Source organism: Choloepus didactylus, chromosome 19, assembly GCF_015220235.1.
Source record: "Choloepus didactylus isolate mChoDid1 chromosome 19, mChoDid1.pri, whole genome shotgun sequence".
Lineage (NCBI taxonomy): Eukaryota > Metazoa > Chordata > Mammalia > Pilosa > Megalonychidae > Choloepus > Choloepus didactylus.
In genome coordinates, this window is record NC_051325.1 from 39521671 (window position 1) to 39547630 (window position 25960).

At 45.5% G+C, this 25960-nt stretch overlaps 2 protein-coding genes across 9 annotated transcripts in view; one reads left to right on the plus strand and one right to left on the minus strand.

Annotated features, from left to right (window-relative positions):
* The first annotated feature begins 1258 nt into the window (after positions 1 to 1258).
* SPAG4 (sperm associated antigen 4) lies at positions 1259 to 10247 on the plus strand. Of its 2 annotated transcripts, none has more exons than XM_037810895.1 (12): positions 1259 to 1687; positions 2125 to 2229; positions 2534 to 2600; positions 2795 to 2856; positions 3089 to 3132; positions 3494 to 3519; positions 3633 to 3741; positions 3993 to 4068; positions 4256 to 4371; positions 4747 to 4914; positions 5427 to 5516; positions 5633 to 10247. In XM_037810895.1, exons 1-12 carry the CDS (start codon positions 1381 to 1383, stop codon positions 5789 to 5791), a joined length of 1329 nt encoding a protein of 442 aa, XP_037666823.1. In that variant the 5' UTR covers positions 1259 to 1380; the 3' UTR covers positions 5792 to 10247. The 2 variants fall into 2 exon arrangements, with proteins under 2 accessions (XP_037666823.1, XP_037666824.1); XM_037810896.1 differs by having other exon boundaries at positions 1492 to 1668.
* RBM12 (RNA binding motif protein 12) overlaps positions 8382 to 25960 on the minus strand; it is a 35211-nt gene continuing 17632 nt past the window's right edge. For all 7 annotated transcript variants that reach the window (XM_037810889.1, XM_037810892.1, XM_037810891.1 and 4 more), the window contains 15 exons: positions 13331 to 13459; positions 13046 to 13225; positions 12825 to 12899; positions 12664 to 12735; positions 12448 to 12528; positions 12211 to 12300; positions 12019 to 12105; positions 11797 to 11883; positions 11660 to 11719; positions 11448 to 11581; positions 11290 to 11344; positions 11021 to 11072; positions 9319 to 9452; positions 8893 to 9129; positions 8382 to 8720 (listed from right to left, as the gene is read on the minus strand). In XM_037810889.1, coding sequence (XP_037666817.1) covers positions 8580 to 8720; positions 8893 to 9129; positions 9319 to 9452; positions 11021 to 11072; positions 11290 to 11344; positions 11448 to 11581; positions 11660 to 11719; positions 11797 to 11883; positions 12019 to 12105; positions 12211 to 12300; positions 12448 to 12528; positions 12664 to 12735; positions 12825 to 12899; positions 13046 to 13225; positions 13331 to 13459 — 1614 coding nt within the window. In that variant the 3' untranslated portion in view covers positions 8382 to 8579. The remainder of the gene's footprint in view (positions 8721 to 8892; positions 9130 to 9318; positions 9453 to 11020; positions 11073 to 11289; positions 11345 to 11447; positions 11582 to 11659; positions 11720 to 11796; positions 11884 to 12018; positions 12106 to 12210; positions 12301 to 12447; positions 12529 to 12663; positions 12736 to 12824; positions 12900 to 13045; positions 13226 to 13330; positions 13460 to 25960) is intronic.

The window sequence follows — 25960 nt, forward strand, 5'->3', positions numbered from 1 at the left end:
ACCACCCTGTTTGACAGATGGGGACCCTGGGGCCCAAAGGGATCCATGGTAAAAGAAACAGGTCAGGAGTAGAGAGGGACCAGAATTCTTAGCTTGCAGTGCTTTGACCTTCCTCTCACTCCCCCTTCCTGAGCCCTGTGGCATCTAATGAAGCAAGGCATCTAATTTCTGTCCCTCTGGATACTGGCACAGGCACCCGTCCCTTCTGGGCTGAGATAGATCCTGGCAGTATTTCCCTGTGTGTCAAGTACTCTAAGAACTGCAACTTCCCTTTCCTAACATGCCAAGGAAGATGTTATGTGGCAGAAAAGGTGCTGGGCTGGAGGGGAGGTTTTTGGAATTCTAATCTCTACCATGCACTGGGTGGTCTCGGACAAATTTGTTTCCCTCTCTGGACCTGTTTGTCTATCTGCATCATGCACTCAGGATGCACTGCATTGTTTTTCAAAAGTGTCCTTAACCAGGATCACAAGTGTGATTGTTAAAAATACACATTCCTTGGCCCACTCCAGAAATGCTGAAGAAGACTCTCTAGGTGTACCTGAGAACCCTGGTATTCTGATGAACAGCAACAAGTTTGGGAACCTCTGGTCTCACAGCTGTGACCATCTGTGATTGCCTACTGGCTGGCTCAGGTGTGTGGTCTGAGTGTGGATGACTGGTAGGTGCTGAGTCCTCAGCCCACAGACCTCTGGGGAATGAGTCCCGGGGTGAGGGGCAGGGGCAGGACCCACAGATCCCAAGGTTGAAGTTCTCTGGCCTGATGACTAAGATGAGAAGAGAAGCCTGCACATCTTGCAGAGCAAAACAGACAAAATGTTTCTTTTGAAGAATCCTAGATGATATCCTAACCCTTCCTTATATTCATTCATTCACTAAAGTTTATTGAGCACCTACCACATGCCAGGCAAAACACAAAAATCCCTGTCCTCATAAAGTTTACATTCTAGTGGGGGTAACAGGCAATACTGAAATAAATATATGGCATGTTAGTGATAAGTGCGAGGAGAAACAGCAGTGAAGGAGGATAGAAAAAGTTTTATGCTAGGTGCACTTTCAGATAGGGTGCTCATGGAAGTGCTGTGATGTCACTGCTTGCTCCGCGACGTCAGAAAGAGAAAGGCGGGACTGCCATGGCTCCCGGTGACGTCACGGACAGCTCTGTGACGCGGTTAGGACGTTACACGGAGACCGTGGTCTCCTCTATGATGTCAATAGCCGGGCCCTGATAGGGAGAGGTCTGGGGCGGGCCGCGGGGCCGGAGGGCTGCACGCAAGGTCTGTGGGGTCCGGGTGGCTCGCACCTGCTGAGGAAGGGCTGAGGGCCTTGGCGGCTGCGGCGACGACGTTGGCGTCCGTGAGGGGACGGACCCGGGTCAGGATGCGGCGGAGCCCCCGTCCGGGCTCCACCGTGCCCCCGCACAAGCACATGCCCAACTTCTACAGCGACAACAGCAACAGCTCAGTGAGCGCCACCTCGAGGGCCAGCAGCGGGCACCGGTCAGCTGGGCCAGGGCCCGGGGAGCCCGAGGGTAGAAGAGCCCAGGGCTCGAGCTGCGGTGAGCCCGCCTTGAGCGCAGGAGTGTCCGGAGGAACCACATGGGCTGGAAGTCGGCAGAAGCCCGCGTCCCGGAGCCACAAGGGGCCGACCGCCTGTGGCGCGGCAACCGTGAGGGGCGGGGCCTCGGGTGCGGGCGGGGTCGAACCCCGGTGAGACGCGGGCGGGGGCGGGGCCTGGCTGGAAAGGGGGGTAAAATTAAGTCTGGGCACCTCCTTAGGGGTAGGGCTTGTGGGGGGCGGCACTAAATGAGACCCCCTTAAGGGGCGGGGCCTGGCTGTGATAGTGGGCGCCACTGAGGAGGCGCGGTCTCAGTGTTCGCGTCCCTGGCCGCACCGAGGCCTGCGCCTGGGGCGGGGCCTCCACTTGGGGCTGGGACCAGAGTCTTGATTGAGCACTCCCGAGGGGCAGGGCCTCTGTGCGGGGAGAGACCTGGGATGGGGATGCGGGGGGAGAAACGCCTGCTGCAGGTTGTGCGGCTTCCCGGCCGGGAAAGCTGCAGCGGGGTCCCAGGAGAAGAGTGGGCTTGCGGTGCGGGGCCCCAATGGAGCCCTTGGGCTCCCGCAGAACCGGCTGGGTCTCCCATAGTCTCTGAGGAGCCGCTCGACCTTCTCTCGACCCTGGATCTGAGGCAGGAGATGCCTCCTCCGCGGGTGTCCAAGAGCTTCCTGAGTATGGGCCAGGCCAACCCCGTTTCCCTTCTGAGCCTCTGGTTCCCCTCTCTGAACCCGGTCTCCGTTCTGAGCCCCCAGCCTCGTTTGAAACCTCTGCCCCCTCCCTGAACCCGGTCCCCTTTCTCTGAACCGCGACCTTTTCTCCTAATCGCCGTCTAATTTTCGCAGCCCACCGCCTCTCTTCCTGAGCCCCTCTTCCTGAACCCCGTATGAATCTTGAACACCATCCTTTCTGAGCCCTATTCCTCATGCCCCGTCCTCTAAACCACGGTGCCTTCTCTGAGCCCCCCTCCTGTCCTCAGGCCAGCTCTTCGAGGTACTGAGCGTGTTGTTATCCCTGGTTGGAGACGTGCTGGTCAGTGTGTACAGGTCAGAGGGAGGGAAGGGCGGAGCGCCAGGGGCTGCTCTTCGGATGAGGGCGGGGAGCAGATCCCGACGGGCTGGGGCTTGAGCCAGCTCAGGCCTGCCTGGTCCCACAGGAGCTGGGTGTGGGACCGTGGGGTGGGGGCCTGGGGGAGGGTGGCCAGGGTCTCGGGTCCTCAGCCTTCCTCCGGTCTCCTCAGGGAGGTCTGTACCATCCGCTTCCTGCTCACGTCTGTGTCTCTGCTGAGCCTCTTTCTGGCAGGTGAGTGGGCGGTGTATTCCTCGGGGCCCTGAAGGTAGGTGACTTGGCTCCAGCTCTGGATGCTCAAGGAGCCAAATCCAGAACATTTTCTCCCAGCCCCTTCAGCTCCACGCTTTCCCTTTCGGAGTCCTCTTGCCCCATCAGATCCCCAAAACCTTCTCCAGACTCAGTCCCCTCAAGCTTCTTCTTATTGCCTCCCTTCCCTTTGCCTGAGACCCCTCTCTTTCTCCAGCTCTCTGGTGGGGGCTCCTGTACCTTGTCCCTCCTTTGGAGAATGTGAGTGGGGGAGACTGTTCTGGGTGGGTAGGTTGGTAGGGGTCGGTTGGGAAGTTGGGAACCCGCAGGCTGCGAGAGGGAGGGCCGGTGGGATACCCTGAGGGCAGTGTGGGGGGCTGTAATTCTAAAGAAGGGCTGCATATAAACAGGAGATTTCTGAGGGATTGTGCCCAGAGGTGCTGGAGGGTCTCAGAGCCTGTGATCCAGAGAGGTCAGGGAAGAGTCCAGGGTGGGAGAACAGCCCTCAAAAAGGAGGGCACTTTGAGTGTGGCTGCTCCCAGGCTGAAGTGGAAGAATAGGGGGTTGGGGGGCGGGGCAGGGAGCTGAGCAGCGCTATATTTTGTCCTTTTCTCCCCAATAGGAACCTAAGGAGATGTTGACTCTAAGGTGAAAGAGGGCACTTGGGCTGGGGAATTAGGGAGCTTAAATGTGCTTCTGTGGGGGGCTTTAGGGGAAGTGTCCAGGGAGCCAACCGCCCTGCGCCAACCTTCCACCTCCAGTGAGTACCACGAGCGCGTGCGCTCCCAGGGGCAGCAGCTGCAGCAGCTCCAGGCCGAGCTGGATAAACTCCACAAGGAGATGTCCAGCGTTCGCGCAACCAACAGCGAGGTGAGCCCCGCAGCCCCATCTCGCTCACAGAGCCAGGTCCCCGAAGCTCCGCCCACTGCTGAGTCCACTCTCACCTGGGAAACCCCGTGTTCAGCCCCGCTCCCGGGTCCTAGAACCCAGCCTCAGAGCTCGGATTTATTCCCGGAGACCACAAAGTCGGTCCTAGAGAACCTAGTCTCCAGAGGCCCCTCCCCACCTATAAAACCGGCCCACAAGCCCCGCCCCTCAGGCTCCGCCCTCCCTCTTTTCAGAGAGTGGCCAAGCTCGTGTTTCAGAGGCTGAATGAGGACTTTGTGCGGAAACCAGACTATGCGCTGAGCTCTGTGGGTAAGACCCAGACAACATTGAGAGACAGACTCAGGGACATGCTAAGAGACGGAGACAGTGACACAGACAGACCAATGCACATGACTGGCCGCAGGAAACAGCCTCAGACAGAGACCCTTCTCCAGCTGTCAGTCAGGTCCGGGAGTCCCCATTTCTGAGTGATTACTCTTCCTCCGCCCCGATCCAGGAGCCTCCATCGACCTAGAGAAGACATCCCACGATTACGAGGACACGGACACTGCCTACTTCTGGAATCGCTTCAGCTTCTGGAACTACGCGCGCCCGCCCACGGTTATCTTGGAGGTGGGCTTGGTCGGGATCCCGGGACGGGACCGCGGGCAGGACTCTGGGAAATGGACTGTTGCAGCTTCCTGGAGGCGGGACCTGGCGGAATCCGGGGCGGGGCGCTGGGCCCGGGCGGAGGCGGGGCCTGGCCTGGATGGAGTGAGGCTCGGCGCGAGGCCGAGGACCGCGTTAAGCTTGAAGAGAGACCTGGTTGTTCTGGGAACTGAGGCCAGGGAGCTAGCAGCGCAGGGACTTGGGCTGGGGGTGGAGCACGGGGCGGGCCCGAGGACAGGGTCGAGCTGCGGGCGGGCCCTGCGTGAGTCCAGGGCAGGCTGTGGAGGAACTGCAGTGGCTCAATCCGCGGATTCTGATGGTCTGTTCGCCCCGCCGCAGCCAGATGTGTTCCCTGGGAATTGCTGGGCTTTTGAGGGCGATCAGGGCCAGGTGGTGATCCGGCTGCCGGGTCGTGTGCAGCTGAGCGACATCACTCTGCAGCATCCTCCGCCCAGCGTGGCGCACACGGGGGGAGCCAACAGCGCCCCCCGGGACTTCGCAGTCTATGTAAGTGGTGCTTAGGTCGAGGGGTGGGGGAATTTTGCCTAGGAACAACAGGCTATCATGAAAACTAGTGCTAGGGTCTGAGGCTTCACTTGCTTTTTTATAAAATGGGGATGCTACCATTTGCCTCTCAGGACTGCGTAAATAATCATAACTATATCCAAATATTAGTTATGGCTTACTGAGTGCTTCCTCTGGCTGAGCACTTTATATGGATTATTTCATTGCATCCATGCAACAACTTATGAGGTACTATTATCTGACCCTTTACAGATGAGGATAGCAATACTCAGAAAGGAGAAGTTACTTGCCCAAGGCCACACAGCTAATAGGCCAGACTAAAATTTGAAACCGATTTAGAGCCCACATTCTACACTATGTATCCTAACACCAAAAAAAGAAAGGAAAAAACAAACCATAAATATGGCTATGGAGCCCATAGTAGGCCCTCAGCAAGTTGCTTTCTCCCTCTTCCACCTGTTCCACTGTACCACCATTCACACTTCACCCACCAGGGCCTCCAGGTTGATGACGAGACTGAAGTTTTCTTGGGGAAATTCATTTTTGACGTGGAGAAATCTGAAATTCAGACTTTCCACCTGCAGGTGTGTTTGTGTCTGAGGGGGGGAGGGCGTGGAGGGAGTGGGGTAGTGAGGAAAGATCATGGAAGGGGGCTGCCCTTGGAAGGACAAGCCCTGGCATGATTCATTTGTCTCTCCAGAATAACCCCCCAGCTGCCTTTCCCAAGGTGAAGATCAAGATTCTAAGCAACTGGGGCCACCCTCGCTTCACTTGTTTGTATCGAGTCCGTGCCCATGGCGTGCGACCCTCAGAGGGGGCAGGGGACAGTGCCACAGGGGACACTGGGGGGCCCCATTAAACCGACTGATGTTGGAGTAGAATGGAGGTCTTTGCTGAAGGAAGCTGAATCAGTTTTGGCGGGTGCTCTATTGGGGCCCTCGCTGCCTTTGGCATATAAGTATGGTGAGGTTCTATCTCCAATGCACCTGTTTTCTTTGAGAATTCCAGGTCAATATAATAGCAGCAGCTATTATAGAATGCATATACAAGAAACGGTGCTCTGGACATTATACATGTATATGACTTAGTCCTCAGAAGCACAGGGGAAAACTGCTTAGGTAAGGAAACTTGCTCAAGGTCACACTGCTAGTGAAGTGCAAAGCCAGAGCAGGACTCAGGCCTTCCTCCTGAGGCCATCCTCTTTAACTGCAGAGCTGCCAGTCCGCCTGGAGTTAAGCTTGGGTTCCTCAATCTCCACCCCCAACCTCTGGGAAACCTCCCCAACCCTGGCTAGATGCAGGGGTAGATGGAGAAGGGACTATCAGTTTTTTTTTCCAGGTACTTAAAAACTGAGGAGACCTGAACCTCTAGGAAGCTCCTGAGTCACAGAGGTGATGGAGACCTGTTACTTTTCAGGTCATCATTACTAAGACCATGCCAGGTATAGTGTAGGTGGTGTGGTGTTACCAGTCTCTTTTCTCAAAACATCTTTTAGGGGAGAGAAGATGCTCCAGGAAACAGAGCAATTCATTTACAAATGCAAGGATTCTTTACTCTAAGGGTCAAAAGTGGAATTGGAGGAATAAGGGATGGAGGCATCAAAGGATTGATGAGTTCTCTGAGCAGAGAATAAGAAAAGGCACCAGCATGAGCAAAGGAACATGCAACATCTTGGCTTGTTAGGATCCTTCCCAGTGTGTTCATATTCTGGAAGAATATACAGACTATTAACAGTGGTTACATCTCTAGGAAGTAGAATTGGGGGTGTTTAACATCCATCTATTTGAAGTTTTGGGATAGTTTGTAATTTGAAGACAAAGGAAAAAAAAAAGATTCTACCCAATGCTCTGAAAGCCTGAAGTTAGAAATGTGAACTAGTACAGATTTTCTAGAGGTAGTTTCATAATAGAAATCAAAAGCCTTAAACCTTCTTATACCCTTTGATCACAGGAATTCCAATTCTAAGAATGTAGCCAAAGAATATAAAGATGTATTCAAAGATAATTCCTATAAGGATCCTCATCACACTTGTTTAGAAAAAAACAAACCGGAAATTAGTATCCAAGTAAATAAATTACACCACAAAATAATATTCAGCCCATATAAATAGAAATAATATAAGAGAATGCCTCATGTCATAAATTAATTTTTTAAAAAGCAAGTTAGATTAGCAAATATACAAATTTGAAATTTCCATATTAAGAGTCCTATGTACCAAAGCAACAGACTAGGAGGAAATATTTATAATATGTATAAGAGACAAAAGAGTTTATAACAGAATAAAGACTGTAACCCCCCCCCAAAAAAAATATGTATCTATGACTAGGCTAGTGAGGAGTATAAATATAATTCATAAATACATATAAAACAATGTCTAACCTTCATAATTAAATAAATCCAAACTAGAAACAAGATTCTTTTTTTGCCTGTCAATTAACAAAAAGGGTAAACTGACCAAAACTTTTTATTATAGAGGGCAATTTGATAGTATCTATTAATAAATTTTAAATATTTATACCCTTTGATCTAGTATTTCCACTTCTAGGAACAAATCCTTCAGAAACATTCCTATAAGTACACAAAAATAATTGTGTAAGGATGTTTATTACAGCATTGTTGTAAGAACAAAACTGGAGGTGACCCAAATCTCCATCATAAGGGTTTGGCTAAATAAGCAGTGTTACGTTTGTACAATGGAATAACATGTAGGCATTAAAAGATAAAATGTAGGCCAAAAGTTCTTAGGGTTAGACTACCAAAATATATTAATAAAAACCATGTATAAACAGTATGTATAATATCCTATTCAGGAAAAAAAAATTTTTTTTGGAACTCTATCCTGAAATGTTAACCATCTGTCAGACCTGGGAAGGACAGGGGCCCTCACTGCTCCATTATCCATTTCTGTAATATTTGAAATTTCTACTAACATTACTTTTAAAATTAGAAAAAAATTTTAAGCATGCTAAAAAAACATAGTATGTTCAATATTTTCGTAAACTAAAAAAACAAACATGTATAGACTGTAAATAAAGGACTAAAAGGTATATACCGAATGTTTTATAGTGATACAGGAGTTACTTAAATTTTTTTCTACAGTGAATGTAATTAGCTATTAAAAAGTTCAGGCTTGAACCTATCTTGAACTTGAACTACCACTGTTTCCTACTCCAGGAAGTCTAAAATAGGCCTTGCTCCATCTTAAATCTCACCCCTCCCTTGTTGTCTGCATTCCCAAGTGTTTGGGTTACATTCAATCTTTGCATTTCCAAAAATATTGAGAGTCACTGTCTCCAGAATGAATGGATATGTGGCCAGGATGCCCAATTTAATAATAAATTATTCTTTGAGTGGGGCTATTATGCCAGAGGCATCCTTCACCCAATAATTTCATATACATAGCTAACAGCAGCCTCTCAGCAAAAAAACACATGGGACAGTGGCAAAGCTGTAGTCTTCATTGGTCTTTATTGAATAGCAGCAGGGACAAGCAAGTGGGATCAACGGCAGAAATAGCAGGAACAAATATAAAAGTATAAAACATAAAGTGCTAGCACTGGGAAGTGTGTGTAGGGTTGAGCCATGGCCCAGAGGGATTTTGAGGACAAAGGGCTGAGGACTGGCCACAGCCTATCCTCCAAAAGACCCTAGGCCTGGGCAGCCTGTGCAGGGCCCTTGGCTTGAGAAGTAAGCGGTCTGACTGGGGCCCAACCCTGGGCCTTGAAGTAGGAAACCAACTGTGTGGGTACTTCTGCAAGCACATTCTGCGCCAGTGCCTCCCGAGGGGCCTGCCAGGAGAAGAGAGGCAAGGTCAGCAGTGGCCCGTAATAGTCTCCCAGGGTCTACATTTCATGGGATGAAAAGGCAAGTATACCCTGGGCCTCAACCCAACTCAGATGAGAGAGAAGTGGAAGGGTAAACTCCCAGATCTGCCCTGCCCCCAAGCCTGGCCCTACTCACATTCTGGAAGCGGCAGTAGGGCACAAACTGCACTATGTCGCGGGCAGCCACCTCCCCAGATCGTGTATGCAGGGGCCCACCATCAGCGTCTAGCTGCTCCATGGCCTCGAAGTCAGCGCTGCCCACACCCACGATGATCACTGACATGGGCAGGTGTGAGGCGTGCACCAGAGCCTTGTGTGTGGCCTCCACATCTGTCACAGCACCATCAGTCAGCAGCAACAGCACGAAGTATTGCTGGAGGTAAGCCCATCCATTGATGAAGGAGACCCTCCCTCCTAAAGCCGTTGCAGAGAGCCCAAAGTGCCCCTCTCCAGAAGAATGCCTCTCTCAAAACATTGAACACCCCAGCCACACATTTCCAAAGTGAAAAGATGACCCTTGACCGAGACCACCCCCACACACACCTCCTCCCACACCCCTCACCGAGGCAGTCCCTTGATGTGCAGCCTGGGCTGCAAACCTGGCCACATGGTTGATGATAGGTGCAAAGTTGGTGGGGCCATAGAGACGAACTTGGGGCAGGGCTTGGCGGTAGGCATCCACAATGCCCTGGATGCCTGTGGAAAAGAAGGGCAAAAAAACCCACTATCCTGGTGTGTGGGCAAAACCCTGCAGTCCTGAGAATCTGGGTACATTTCATTAAATCACCTTCGTGACCCAGAGCACTTAATTCTATCTTACGTGTAAACTAAAAAGAGAGGAAGGGACTCAGACTGGGGGATACCACTGTCAATTCTAGGACTGTTCAAGCATTAGAATTCATACATATATTAATGGGGAAAAGGGAAAGCTCTTCCTAATAAATGTAGAAGGGGGAATTATAAAATCACTTGATACTCATCATAGAAATAATTGATAAAACAAGCAAGGATCATCAATGGATGCTATGACTTATCAATAACAAAATTCATATAACCTCAAATTATCTTCTTTAAGGGAAGACTACCCGGTAGACACTATCTTCACTGAGTAGTCGAAGTTAACATGACCAGTAATGGGAATCATATGCCTCCTGATATGATGCACTGGGAGTACACAGCACCACTTCTTATTCCTGCCAAAATGTATAATCTTAATCCAATCATGAGGAAATATCAGGTAAACCCAAATGGACATTCTACAAATTATTTGGCCTACACGATTAAAAATTGTCAATATTTTCCCTCATGGAACTTTGTGGTGGTTATCTGGTTATCTTTTATTTTTGCCATTTTTACCTGTCTTCTAAAATTAACTTAAAAAGTAAACAAGTAAAAAAACTAATCTCAGTATCATGAAAGATATGGAAAAACTCTTCTATGACAACTGAATGCAATGTGTAATCCAGAATTTTCTTTTGCTATAAAAGACATTATTAGGACAACTGGCAAATCTGATTACGATTATATAACAGCATTGTATTGATGTAAATGTCCTGATTTTGAGAATTGCACTATGGTTTTGTAAAAGTTTGTCCTTGATTTTAGGAAACACATTGAAGTATTTAGGGATAAAGGTGTGGCCATAAAGGGGTCACAGAGAAAGAAAAATTACAAAGCAGATGTGGTAAAATGTTAATGTTTGGGGAATCTGAGTAAAGGTGGACAGCAGCTCTTATGACCCAGTCCTGACTTCTGAACTCCATAACTTCAACGTCTATGACTATTCTTGTAACTTTTCTCTAAAAGAAAATTTAAAAACCCAGAGCAGGTCAGATGAAGTTTTCCAACTTCAGCTTGTTGCCCACCTGGGGGCACTAGAGAACTATCACAGGATGCAGCACCAGTCAGAGAGGCAGAAGGCTTGGGAAAGTCTAGCAAAAGGACCCTGCATGGGGGGCACCACGGCTTCCACTGATGCCTAAATGAGATCCTGTGCAATGCCTAACAAAGTTAATTATAACAGCTACCATTTTTTAAAAGAGCACTTAATATGTACCAAGCTTACTGCTTCAAATTTGCTCATTACACATATCCTTGAACCCTCAACATCCTACAAGATTTAGCCTTAGTGAACTGAGGCTAAGCAACAAAGATTTGAACATATGAGTCCAGAGGCCTGGCTGTAAACACCACTCCTCTTGACAATAGGGTCAAGTATCTGTCCTCAACTCTCCTTTACCCACACAGGCTTAGCGAGGACTTACCTGTACAGTAGGGGTTAGTGGGGTTGAAGTTCAAAGCAAATTCATGGGAGACCTGAGGGCGATAATGAAAATGAGCCAAGAAAAACGGCACCATGGCATGTACTGAGCATCATAAAAGAACTAGTTAGTATTGAGCACTTGCTGTGTACATGCCTATAGGGATCATCCCTGCATCTCCCTGTAAAGCTGGGTGCCAGGCAGCAAGCTCACTGCATCTGGACCTTGAAACTAAAATGAGGAATAGGGGAGGAGGGTACGGGAGAGCTCACCTGCCAGTCAGGGGGCACCTGAGCCCCAAATCCAAATGCTGGGAACAGTTTGTCCCTGTGGGAAGACAGTGAGTTGGGGAAGAGGCAGTGAGGGAACAGTGAGCCCAGAAGCTGTAGCAGGGGATTGGGGATGGGCAAAAAAAGAACCAGTTACTCACGAGTCATAGTCCTGAACCACGCTGCCCACACTCCACAGTGCTGTCAGGTACTCATTGACACCTGATGGGCTTAGGTAGTGCAGGGAGTCGGGTGAGGAGGGGTCTCCATTGGAGCCAGTGAAGTCTATCCCCACCTGGGAGGAGGGGAAGAGGGGAGCTGAAGGCCACCTTGGGCCCCAGAGCTGCCCTCCTGATCCTGTAGGGTAACTTACCGTGAAGTTGATTTGACAGCCTCCCATCACATAGTCCAGGAAGGAATACTCTGTTTCTACCTGCAGGTGAAACCAGGGTCATGACTGGTCATAGGGGCTGGGATCATGGAGCTCAAAGGTCAGAGCCCTTGTCTTACCTGGCAAATCTTGACACAGATAGTTCCAGAGTTCTTGTAGCTTTTCTTTTTCTGCTGCTTCTCAGGGTGGATGCATTCAAACTTGGCCTGGTAAGGAAAGAAAAATCAGGGTAGGAAGCTCCCAGAGCATCAGTCAATGACTTGAGCTGCCCTCCTGCCGTCTCCCTGGACCTGCGGCCCTCTAGGCCCATCTCAACACCCCTGAGCAGGTCTGGCACTCACTGGGACTGCTTGTAGCTGGGCCAGACTGGCTTGGAAGGTGCCAATGAGGTCATGTGAGCCATCACTGTCATAGTCCAAGCATTGCACCTAGGGGACCGGGGATATGTGTATTAAGACTAGAAGGAAGGTAAGAATAAGTCCCTCCCAGGCTTCCTGCTCCTTCTCAGTCCACTCAGGAGGGAAGCTTCTCACCTGGATGGGTGTGCTGGGGTCTCCCCCACAGAAGTGCTGAAGAGGGACTGAGAAGCGTTTCCATGTAGGGTTCAGATTGTTCTTGATTACCTGAAGGTGGAAGACAAGGCTTCCAATGAGCTCTGGTCTGGCCATGGGGAGTTCCCTACCCACCCGCAGTTCCTTTTCCCTGTGGTAGTCACAGGCCCCCAAACATTCTCTTCTACCCCACCCCACCCAATCCCAGGGGTCTCACACCTCAGATCTGTATGTCAGGTGCCATTTCCCATCACCCTGGCGGAAGAACTCCAAGAACGGATCCGATTTTCCTAGGAAGTCCTGCCAGTGCCACAGAGACTCCAGTTATAAGGCTCAAGGAGAAACGACTGCTATGCCAGCCACCCATGCTTCCCATTTATACACCATCTCTGTCCCTTTAATTCTTGGGTCCCCAGGGCCTCCTTCCACACACACCTTCTTATCTAGGTTTCTGGCCTCCACCTCCATAGTTACTACACGACTGTCCTTTAACTCCTGAGCTGAGACCTAGGGGAGGGAGGCAGGAGGCTGAATCACCTCATAAATCCTTCATTGATGCAACCTCCCACCCACACCCTTGCTGGATTCTTCCTTACTGTGATGGTCCCCTGTCCAGCAGGTTTTCCAGCCTTCAGCATCAAGGGGAGAGTCAGTATCTGGCTGGATACAATCTGTGGCAGGGCAGGGATAGGCAGTAAAGATCTGGGGAAGGGTTAGGTCCTGCTTTCCCCCACATCCAAGTTCCCGGCAGCCTGGATTGTCTGACAGGATTTGCACAGAACCTGTGCCTGAAGGTTCCCAATCTCTGCCTGCATACCTGTCCCAGGGAACACTCAGCACCCCCTAGGAAGTCATCGTCCCCCAGCTCAGGTGTCTTGTTGTCTATGTCATAGATGCCAAAGCGGAGCTTCTGGACTATTTCAAAATGGTACTCAAGCTGTAGGGTCTTGGAGAACTCAGGGTTTGAGCAGTTCCGTACTCGCTCAGTCCGGCCAAGCTGTGGGTGGAGGCCAATAAGCATCAGTCACCACCACCCCTCCTCCTCCTGTCACCAACACAGTCCTGGCTTCCCAACAACCTCAACCCCTGTGATCCTCCTCACCTCAACCCAGGTGCCCCCGCCTGCATCCTGTAAAAGGACACAGAGTGGGTCAGACTTGGAGCCGATGTCCTTGTCAATAAGGTGGTCACAGGAAATGGACAGCTGAACCAAGGTCACACAGTAGGCCATCTGGGAAAAAGGAGCTGGGTCAAGCACCAGGGACCCTTATCCACCCTTCCCTAACTGTAGTACCCAGCTTGAGAAGGCCAGTGGCCTTCACTCAGGCAGGGCTGAACATCCACCCCCATGATGACTCAAGGAAGAGAAGTCTCTCCAGCCTCCATGCCTCTGGTCCCTGGGTGAGCTCAACTCAAAGAGACAGGAGATGGTGGTTACAGCTAACCCTGGTTCTAAAATATGATAAGATGTAGAAAGAGGGTATTACCCTCTATCTGCAACTTTGACCCCAAATTAGTCCTCACCCTAAAATTTGTCCTAACCCCAATAATATTTCCCAAGCCTGACTCCAACCTTGATCTCTACAGAGACCAAGAAATCCCACTCTGACACCTTTACTGGTTCTAGCTCAGACTCTTACCCAAGGTCCAAACCCAATATTGCCCCAAATGCAACCATGACCCAGACACTACCTCCCCAAATCTCTTTGTCTAATGATTTCCCACTAACCCTGGGGCCCTGCATCTTGAAGTAGAGTTGTGATCCAATGGTTCTCCTACCCTCTAATCAGCTGCCCACACCCATCTCCTCACTATTACCACAGACACTACTTGGTCCAAGCCATGGATCATCTCTTGCCTGGTTTATGGCATTAGCGTCTTTAACTGGCATCCCTTATTCTACCCCAACTCTACCCCAATAAGCTCTCCTCAATAGAGCAACCATGATGACCCTGTTAAAATATAAGTCAGGTCATGTCACACCTCTGTCTAAACCCTTTAACAGATTTCCCAGTGCTCTTAGAAAAAATCCAAACTCTCCCATAGCCTACAAGGTCCTGAAACATCCAGATCTCTCTATCCTGGTCTCCCAACATGTCTCTTGCTCACTCCATTCTGGCCACACTATTCTCCGTGCTTGTCATTCCTCAAATAAGCCAAGCCAAAGCCCCAAAGCCTGTGCAGTATCTGGAATATTCTTCCCCCAAATTATCCACATGGTTTGCTACTCCCTCACTTTCTCTAGATCTTTATTCAAAACTATCTCCATTATGCCTTTTTGGGCTGCCCTAAAATTTCAACCTTACTGCCACTGACATGTCACATGCTCATTTCCTGCCTTTTATTTTTTGTCTCTTTAGCATTTATCACTACCTAACATATCACTTATATATTTTACTTGTATAATACGTTTTCCTTGATAGAATGTAGACTCCATAAGGGAAGGAATGTTTGTTTTATTCATTGCTCTATCTCAAGCATCTAAACAATAAATATTTGCTAAATGAAATCCAAAAAGCCATCTCCAGTCCCAGCCTCAGCTCCCAACTTATTGGCCTCTTCCCCCACAATTAATCGGCACCACAGTTCTCCAATTCATCTGTTGCCTGTTAGAAACACTCTCCTCTTGCATTGATCCCCAGTCACTCTCCTGTAACCCTTCTTTCTACAGCCACCATAACAACTGTCTTCAAACCCCTATCCCTGTGTCCCTCCTGATCCACAAGACATCTGCACCAAGAACGGAGACAAGATCAGATCTTTCACTGTCAGTATTCCAGGTTCCCTAGCACTATATCCCAGTACACTTCCAGTCTTAGCCTCTCCTACACTAACACTTCCTCCTTCCCTCCTCCCAGCCCACAGTTAGTTCTGTTTTCATCTGAAATGCATAATAGCATTCTTAGAATTCAACTTGCTTCACGTTCTGTCCCTCCATTGCATCCCAGCCTCTGCTTGAGTGTATCAAATGATGGAAAACCCGACACTCTTAAAATCTATCAGAAAATCCAGCTCCATAAGGTCCTACCCCAAATTGATGCAAATCTGTTGAACTCTCACTTCTACTCATTAGTCCCATTTCTTTCTCAGTCTATATACACAGAAAAGTTTTATTCTATCTCCCTATGAGAATTCATCTGATACCTGGAGGCAGTGAACAGTCCCAGCTAATATGTGGAAAAACACTCCCAGTTCTTTAGGCTGGAGATTCTAAAATATGGCCTGCAGACTTCTGACCATCATGATCAACCCTTTTGGATGTTTGCCGGCAACAACTCCACAGTAGAACACACAAGGGACCTGGACTACACCCTAACCAATCGCAATCTGAACTCCTAGTATCTCACCTCACTGCTCCCTGAGGCAGTATTTGCATAGCACAAATGAAAAAGATTGCTCATTTCACTATTGCTGAGAATAGTGGAAAACTTGAGACAGCTTAGAAATCCATCAATTAATGGTGACTAAGTAAATTATGGTATAATCAAACAACAGACTGCCAAGTAGTAGCTAAAAACCAATTAAGTCAGAACACATTATATTGTTATTACATGAAAAATGGCAAAATTATACTCCATTTTAAAATTCTATTTTTTTGTATGTGTATGCATAGCAGACTTGAATACATATATAAAATAAATTCAGAGAAAAATGGAAGAAGACACACCAAATATGATTTTCGGTACTTCTGAGGAGAAGGTGAGAGTTTTATGTACTCTATTTACTTCTGTTTTGTTTCAACATCTTATACTATTATTTTGTATATTTTAGAAGGCCTCATTAGTTTTTCTCTAATCCCAACCCCAAATCCTCTTGACTACTTGTTCCAAATACCTTTAAGCCCAAAGCCTCTATCATTTTCTTTTGCCTTCTCTGTGGATTCTCCTCCCCAGCACTGCCAGCTTCCAGAATTTCTACCCTAATTACAAGCCCTATGCAGCTGCCCACGGACCATAGGTTCAGAACCAAACTCCCCAGCAAGGCCACTTCATCGCACAACTCCAGGGGGCACATCCATACAGAATTCAGTAGTTATGCAACGTGGCGAGCCTGAATCCCTACATCAACCTTCAAAGCCCTCCCCCAATCTGCCACCTGCCCTACCTTTAGCCATTCCTGCACCTACCATACTAATCACTCCCAGCTACTTCTGGTTTCTTAAATGCATACACATGCTAATACCTCTGATTTTTCTGCTGGCAACCACCTTCTCATCCAAAGTTTAACTAAAACTTTATTCTTTTAGGAAGATTTGTCCATCTTTTCCAGGTTAGCATTTCATTCTCTCTCCTCTGGATGACTGCAAAATGGTTCCTCACCAGTCTCTTTGCAACCACACACACCTGTGTATTTCTTCTCCAAATAGCAAGAAGAATTAATTAGATTACACCATACCTCTGTTTAAATCTCTGTAATGGATCACACAGCAAATATGGAGTTCCCATATAAACCCCCCTATTCCCTATTGTTGACACTCTGCACTGATGTTACTTTTGTTACAATTGATGGAAAAAACAACAAAAAACAAAAACAACTCTGTAATGGCTTCCCCAAACACTCAAAATCCATGGCCCTTTCCTACCTAATCATTTAGCCACTCTTCCGCTTGCTCACTATGCTCCAGCCAAGTTGGCCTTGTCACAGGATATCTCTACTGAAGAATCTGATAATGAGGATGCTGACTCCTTCTCTCTATGCTGCTTTCATATACCACCTGATGCTTTTTTTCTGATAGTGAAGAACCAGTTATTCTTTCTGATATAGAAGCATACTGAACAGAACTTTTACCTAAGAACACTCACGTACAATTTCCAAATGATGAAAAGTGGAAAGGCCTTACCATAATAACCAGGACAGATGACTCATATCCTTCAAATCCTGTATTAGATTATACTGAAGGTGAAGCCAAACAGTAAAAGCCAAGAAAGCAAAAAGCCCCTCTCAACCTTCTTAGATATAGATGGCATGTAACCATCTGGTCCTCTGTGTAAAAAGAAAATAGTATGGGGCTGTAGTAGCTATTACTTCAATCAAAGATAAGCCATAAGTAATGTAGCAAGGTTGAATACAGTTTTAATCAAATGTATGCTTATCAACATAATATAGTGGCTAAACTAATCATAGAATAAAATAAGAGAATATTAATGAGTCAGAGATAAGTAATAGTTATGTCTTTTATGTTTATATTTTATGTATGTTATATTGCTCTTACAGAAGTCATAGCTTAATTAGAAATATTTTCAGTAGAATTTTGCAGACATTCAAGGCAAAGTCTCTGAAAACGCTATGGATACCCTCCTTTGATCTTGATTCACTTGTGGTTCACTTCACATTGTTTACCACTTGTGGTTCAAATGTAAAAACAGAATATGACTTAATTAAATGTACTGTAAATAAAAAATGCAATAAATATTATGTAGACAAAATATTATGTAGACATGCCTGGATCTGTGTCTCAGAACCAAGGCTGGGGGAGAATGGATTGGATGAGGGCAAAACCCAAGATGGGGAGATGAGTCAACAAGTTGGTGCAGTGGCTCAGATGAGGGTTATGATGTGGGGAAGAGGGGAAGGGCTCAAGGGAAAGTCTGGTTGGTCTCAGTCCAAGGAATGTTCTACAGCCATGAAATATTATTTTGAGGAATTTTAGCAACTTGAACAAATTCTTATGATATATAATTTTAGGTTAAAAACAAAAAGAATTCAAAGCCATATTAAACTATTACCCCAATTAAAAAAAAAAAAAAATCATGTAGACAAAGAAGAGCTCTCTGGTCTCATGTCCAGCTGTGTCTGGAGGAGCAGGGACTCCTAGGCTTGGTAATGTATCAATTAATGTATACATTGTATGTTTGTTCCTTTTACCATAACTGCTCCTTTAGTAAAAATGTGTTGAAGTTGAATTCTTGTCTTGAGGGCTCTTTACACTTAAATGATTTTCTGTCCTTATAATCTTAACTGAATGGAAGGTTACCTGATGAAGCCCAAACCAATTAAGTCATGACCTGACAAGGCTCAGGCTTTTTCGAACTGAGATCACAGGTTTGAGGTGTAAAGAGACTAACCCATGACAGCCTTTCTGATCCACATCAATCTCATTCCCCATCCCAAGGCCTCTGTATTGTACTTCCTCCCAATATATACAGAAGATGAGCTGTATTAGGGTAGGAATCATGCCTTGTTTTGAACATCTCTGTATTCCCAGTACCTACAACAGTTATCTACCCTATAGTAGGTACTGGGTAAACAGTGACTGACTTAATATTTAAACGTCAGAATTTTGACTTTGTTCTCTCTATACCCCTGTAAGCTACGGGCTTCCATTCTCTCCACCCTTGTAAACTATGGCCTTCCTGGGACTAGGGCTTGGTATCATCTCTGTTTCTCCATTATTAGTGCTTAGCACATAGTTAGTACTCATAACCAATTGCTAAAAAAAAGGGTGTCTATGCTTTTGCTAAACTGAAAACTTCCAGGTTTTTTTCATTTGGGCTTCTGTCCAGCAGTGAAGCATCCCCATCTTGATCTTGTAAAATTGAGCTTTAAAAGTTCAAATGTAGGACTCCTACAATTTAATATTAAATGACAGGCCAATTAAATAGGCAAAAGATTTGATCAGACACTTCAAAAAGGAAAATACATAAATTAGAAAAAAACACATGAAAAAGTGATGAACAGCAATGGTCATCATGGAAATGCTAATTAAATCCACAATGAGATACTATTAAACACCCACCACAATGGCTAAAATTTAAAAACTGACAACATCAAATGCTGATAAGGATATGAAACTCTCATATATTGCTAGAAAAAGCATTAAATGTATCAATTTGGAAGAGGTCTGGAAGTTTATTAGAAAACTAAACATATACCTAACCCAAGAGAAATCACTCTGAGGTTTTTGCCCAAAAGAAACATAATGTCCACAGATTTGTACAAGAATGTTCATAGATGCTTTATACATAATAGAAAAAAACTGCAAGTCCAGGTGTCCAATTTGAGAATGAATAAAAAAAACCAGGATACGTTTTATACTACAGAACTACTCAGCAATAAAAACAAATAAACTACTAATATCTACAATATGGATGAATCTGAGGGATAAAGTACATAGATTCCATTTATGAAGGTCTAGAACAAGCAGAACTAACCTATGGTGAAAAAGATCAGAAGAGTGGAGAAGAGTGGTTGCCTGGGAAAATACTAACTGCGAAGAGGAAGGAGAGAACTCTGTGTGGGGAGAGGGGGATGTAATGCAAAAGTTCTATATACTGATAGGATTGTGGGTTACAGGGATACAAGCATTTACTATTTTCATCACCTAATGGAACACTTAAAGTGGATACATCTTAGAGTATGTAAATATTAGCCTCCCCCCCAAAAAAAAACACCTAAAAAACAAAAGGCATGTTGAAATATTTAGGAGTGAAGTGTATTGATACCTGCAAAAATTTTGAAATGCATTAAAAAATGAATTGTTGATTGAGTCAATATGTAAACAGTAAAATTTTAATTGTAGAAGCTAAATGGTAGACATATGGGTATTCATTGTACAATATTCCAACTTTTCTGTAAGTTGACAGGTTTCATAATAAAATGTCCAGGGGAAAGGTAGGAAGGAAGGTATTTACATGTAGGACTAGAGGTTTATTGCTGTGAAGACTCTCTTGACTACAAAAGTACTAGTGATTATCTACAGCAGTGAGATTACAGGCAACAATTGGAGTTGCTACCTTTTCCTCACACCATGATTTGTCAAAGATCCCGGAGAGAGAGGCTTAGGCGAGGAGCTTCCTCCTAGACCAGGCCTCAAGTAGAGACTAGAGGACTAGCTACCTTCTTTCCTAGTCTATTACCATTACATCAACTTCATTGTTCCTATTCCATCCTACAGTTTCTTCTTGAACCCAGACTCAAATCCTAACCTGTCATGGGCACAAGTGTGCCTCAGTTTCAGCTGGGACTGGACTCTCAGATGCTACTAGTGGGTTGGATTCCATTCTGAGGGGCTACAGCCTCCTGTGCAACCACACAGCTTTGTTTTTCACAGATCTGCCTCCTTTTCTTTCTCATGGGAATTAGCAACTCTTGATAAACAAATACAATTAATTTAAAGTTTTTTATCCTGTAAACCATATTCCCTTTTAAATTATTTAATCCATGGGATTAATAATCTCTCAAATCCTGTTTATCTCCTTTACAACATAACTCCAAGCCTCTCTCTTGTTGGAAATCTGTAACTAAAATTCCTGGTTCGTGTTGCTCTTTGGTCCTTGAACAACTACCAGGACAGATTCATTTACTTTTCATTGGGTGCCATTATAATGAATCTCATGAGACTTTCAGCCTCCTTTATAGGACTGGAATTTAACAAAACCATATTAAATATCACATTTAAGCAAGTCAACAGAAGAGGTCTCAGAAATCTTATTATTTAAATGTTTCTTATTTTTGTAAGGGGGTCTGGCTATTACTCTCCAGGTTTTTTATGCACTCTTCTGTCACCAGCATGTCTTGCCCTAGATGTCTGTAACAGCCTCCTAACTGATCTCCCTGTTTCCACTCACACCCTCTAACCCATTCTCAATGTTAAAGTCAAAGACATTCCCTGACTCCAACCCTACTCTCTAAGACAAAACTCAGTTTCTCATAAACCTATCAAGATGTGTAACTTGCTTATTTATTTGCTTATCTATCTCCCCTACTAGACTGTAAATTCAACAAGAGGAGAGACCAGATCTAACATGTTCCCATTCCAGTGACTAGCACATAGCAGGTGCTATATAAATATTTGTTGAATTAATGAATAGGAAAGAAGTGATAACCTAAAGATCCTCAGAAATGACCCAAATCTAGCCCTGACCTGCTCCTGAAGCCATCAAGGGAGCTTTTTAGAAGTGTCCAACACAAAAGACTGCCTTGTTGTGTCCATGGGCCTCCACTATACCCACCTTTCCATTTGGTCAGGAATTGTAAATGGAAACAATTGAGTATTTGGCTCCAACCTTTTTTGCCTTTGCTTTCTACCACTTGGAGTCTCATTCCCTTCCATTTCCCCTTGTAGGTTACTTTCCTCTGCTTACGCCCACTGCCAACCTTAATGCATTCCAAGCTCAGTACCCTGAAAGAAGCCATATTTATTCTCATCTCTTACTTTAAAATTCACAAAATGTCAGAAATAGAAAGGAATGGAGTGACCATTTAATCCAATTCACTTTACAAATGAGAAAACCAAAGCACAGAAGGAAGATGTGATTAAGCTAAGGCCACATTGGTGGTTAAGTGAAATGAGGACTAGAACTCAAATTATCGGATTTCAACCAAGTCTGGAACTTTGGACTATAGTTATGCCCTTCTCTCCAGGAATGCCTCTCTTCAAAAGCAATCTGACACAGTGTGGGGAATAAGTTTGGTTTCTGGAGCAAGGTGACCAAGTTTCAACTACTGGCATTACTCTTTACTAGCCAACAAGATACTGCTACGCATCCACCAAAATTGTGCTCTACCTATGTAAACCGGGGAAAACACTTAATTTCACCAAGCCTCAGGGTCCCCAGATGTAAAGCAGGGATATTATCTATTCCTGAAAATAAACTTAAATAATGTATGTAAGGGTCTGGTACTATTATTACCAGTAAATGTTAGTTACTATTATTATCCTTCAAGCATAGCCCTCATATACCCCTCTTTTCATGAGCTCTCTAGCTCACAACCTCCCACTTCTGTGCCATTATACTCAATCCATACCACACAACTGTATTCTGTCAATGTTCCCAGCTCCTTTGCCTGTCAATGAAAATACTTTAGAACAAATACTTCTTTAGCATCTCCAATGTCACAGAGTATAGACCTGAGCACATAATGGGAATTCAAAACACCGGAAGGTTTGTAGCAGTATGCTGGAGCAAGTTTTTATTATTTCCAAGATCTGGCTGTTCATATTGAGGAACTTTGTAAGCAGGTGGCCATGGTAAGAGTTTTAAACTACAGAAATTGGACAGATGCTAAAAATCAAAACCCGCCCTTTCCCCGCCCCCCCCCCCCAAACCCAGCCAGTTTATGGCACGTCGCTGTTGACAGGGAATACCACTTTCTTCGCTGTTGACAGGGAATACCACTTTCTTAACATGGAGCACCTGCACTTCCTCACCCTCTATGACCACCCCTCCCCCGCCTCAGAAGGTTCTAACTTTGCTCTTCATAGACCCAAAGACAGATCTTTTCTCTTGGGTCCAGTTGGATCCAATTCAGTGCCAGGTGAGCTGGGATTCATTTATCAGTCCTTCAAGCTCAGGACATACACTGCCCTCTTGCGACCCCAAAAGCCTAATCAGCAAAGGCACCGACTGGTCTTCAATTCCAGTTCCCTTTCGTCCACCTCAGGTAATGACACAGAAGCTGAACAGAGATCTTGCCGTCAGAAGAACAGGCTGTAAAGAGGACTAGAGCCCTAAGTGTCTGGGTGACAGGATCACTCTTTCAAAAAACCAAAGCCATGCATGCTCATGCTCCTGTTGCCTACCTTGGCATGCTGGAGCGGCTCAGATATTGGATCAAGTCTCAAAAGTCAATCAGGAAGTCCTCCACAGGTTCCCAATGGAGGAAACACCAGCCGTCAAACATTCTTCTTGTTTGAAAAGAAACTTCACCGCACCACCCCCCCCCCGACTTTCCTCCCTTACTTCTTTGCTTCCCCAAGGAACAAGCAGAAGATGAAGTCTTTTTTTCCCCACCCTGCTTCTTCCCCTAACCCATAAATTCTCCAAATTTAAATCAGCAGCTCCAAGGATAGTCCTCATATCACAACTTGAACCAAAAAATGCAAATCCTTAATTATAAAACAATGTTATCTTTACTCATACATATACTAAGGGCTAATACAATTGTGTTCTTAAAGTAAAATTTAAAACAGTAACTCTGTTTAGATCCACACTGTACCAAGAAGTCTGGCTGCCACAGAGTATTTTGTAACACTGCAAAGCTTAAAACAGGCATGGGCACACAAAAAGTGAAAAGCAGGAAAAGGTAAAGATGACCCCAGGGTTTTCCATCCTGCTATACTGGGTGTAGGTCAAAAGTTTGGAAGCCACTGATTCAACTCCAACATCCCCAAAGACTCAACCAAAGTTGGACAAATTCAATCTGTACCCAATTCTTCAAAGAGAACCTAGCTTGAGGAAGAATAGACACTGGGAAGCAAGTAAACCAAGGAAGAATGCATGGCTTTCAAGCAGGGCATAAATTTATCAGAGTGGGAGTTAAAAAAGGAAGCAGTTTTTCTCTGCCCTAAGCTCCCGAACATGTTCACACAAAGCCTCTACATGCTTACCTCAAAGCTAAGTTCAAGTCCCATTCTGCAATCATGGGCTGTGGAGGCCAAGCAGCCTTACCAACAGGTCATGCTGCCTGCCCTGCTACACTACACATGGAGTTGGGGAACTGAAAAAGGCATTTAAGCAGGGCTGGAGCCCCTCCCCAGTGGCTTTTCTTCCCCCAAAGACAGGGAGAGACAGTCAAGAGGTGAGGAAGATATTCTGCCTCTGGAGCCATGCAGGAAGAGGCAGCCTGAATGAATAATTACCATATATCCCTTATTAGCTGTGAGATCTTACTCAAGTTACTTGGCTTCTCTTTGCTTGGATTTCCCCATCTGTAAAGCGAGGATAATAATGCCAGCTTTACAAGGTTATTGTGGATATTAGATGACAAAGTGCTCCCTGCCTAGCAAAGTAAGTGCCTGGTGTGTGTAATATACCCCTCCTTTTAGTACAAATAAATGGTTAAATGCAGCACTGGAACCAACTGCAGTTTAACTATCTTTTGATTCATAGGATACCTGGAAGAAAAGTCTCTGGTATCCCTTGCTCCAGAGAACCAAAATGGTGGGACAGGACAGAACCAAAAGGAAAAATGAAGATCCCTACACTTTTTTTTTCCTGGTGAAGTTTTCAAGGTGCAGTGTGAGATAGCTACCACACTCAGAAAAAGGGGTGGAGAGGTCATCAGACCAAAATTTTGAGATCCACTCCTGGCTCTTTAGTCTAAGGGCCCAATTCACTACAGATTTCCAGTAAGAAATAGGAGAATGGCTGGGTTCTGATTCACAGGAGCTTAAAACGATATAAAATGACATTATCTAGTTTAATTCCATTTTGCAGCGGAAAACATTAATGTCAGAGGAGGAAAATTACTTGTCTTGAATCACATAGTAACTTGAGTAATAAAACCACATGATTCCCTCAGAATGTCATTTCTATGTTCACCCTTAGTGACAGCTAACTCCTTGCAATCTGGCTCAACCGTAAGACCATTTGGCCTCAATAAGAGCAGTGAGTAGGCATACATGGCCCCTCCCCATAACTAGCAACTAGTCTGGCCCACAGACACGAAGGAATTCTGCATCCACCACACTTTGTATTTGTCTGATTACCAGGGCATGAATGGAAGAACTGCTGGACACATTTACAGGAATTCATCATGGTAGCAACGAATAGTGCAAATAAAATAGGATTCAATTCTGGAAAATGTGATTTATGCCAAAATTTTCAAAGAACTTCTACTAAGTTGTCCATTCTGCCCCATCCTGTCCTGTCAAAATCTACATTGTTTTAATGAGACTCCTGCCTCTCTATTCTCTGAAGGCTGACTGAGACAACTGCACTGGACCACCTTCCTACGTGTGTCTAGGGCAGGGGCACTGCCAATAAGCTTCTGCATCTCCAGTGTGCAATGTGGTCTATGGCACAAAGGGAGATGAGTGAATGAACAAAAGCAGCAGACCAGAAAAGAAACTGACATTGTCCATGTCAGTCCTTCCCCACCTCCCAAACCCACTGGAATAAATTCACTTGGAATACTTGGGAAATTTTAAGATAGGCTATCCTTCAGCATTTCCATGTTAGGGAGACTAAGAAGTTGAGAAATAAAAAGGACTTCAACAATATCGCCACACGTGCCCACTTGCCATTGTGTGTGTGTGTGTGGGGGGGGTGGATTCTAGTTCTCCTACTTCTGGTGTAGGATTAAGATAAAACTGTCACCTGGTTAACTTCCAGTACAGACCATGAAAAAGGTGATTTGGGCAAGTTCTCTTGAAAAAACTGTGAAAATACAACAGGAGGGGGTGAAGGTTAGGAGGAGTGCTTGGAACAAAATTCAAATATCCAAGAGTAAAGAAATGCAGCTGAAAGAGGCAGCTGAGCTAGAACTTTTTTATATTCTAAATCTGTGCTGCCCAAAGGGATAGCTCCTAGTCACGTGGCTATTGAGCACAGTTCGAATTGTGCTGGAGTAAAATATACATCAAATTTAGAAGATTTAGAGTAATAACAGAATGAAACATTAAATTTATATTGGTTTTTTGAAACGGTAACATTTCATATATACAGTTAAAACTGATCAATTTCACCTGTTTCTTTTAAGCTGGCTACTAGAAAATGCTAAATCACATGACTCCTATTTCTATTGGACAGTGTTGCTTAAAATGGAGGTCTCCAACGATCCAATATGAAAAAGGGAATCTTCTATACAAAAATTTCCAATATGGAAGAGGAAGTGAGTCTATAGCTGTGCTATCCACTACAATAGCCCCTAGCTGCATGCAGCTAATTAAATTTAATAGTAGCAACATGTGTACAGGTTAGACCATTTCCACTGGAGGAAATTCTATTGGCCAGTGCTGATCTAGAAGACAGAACAAGTAACAAGGGATGGACATTTTATACAGAAAAAA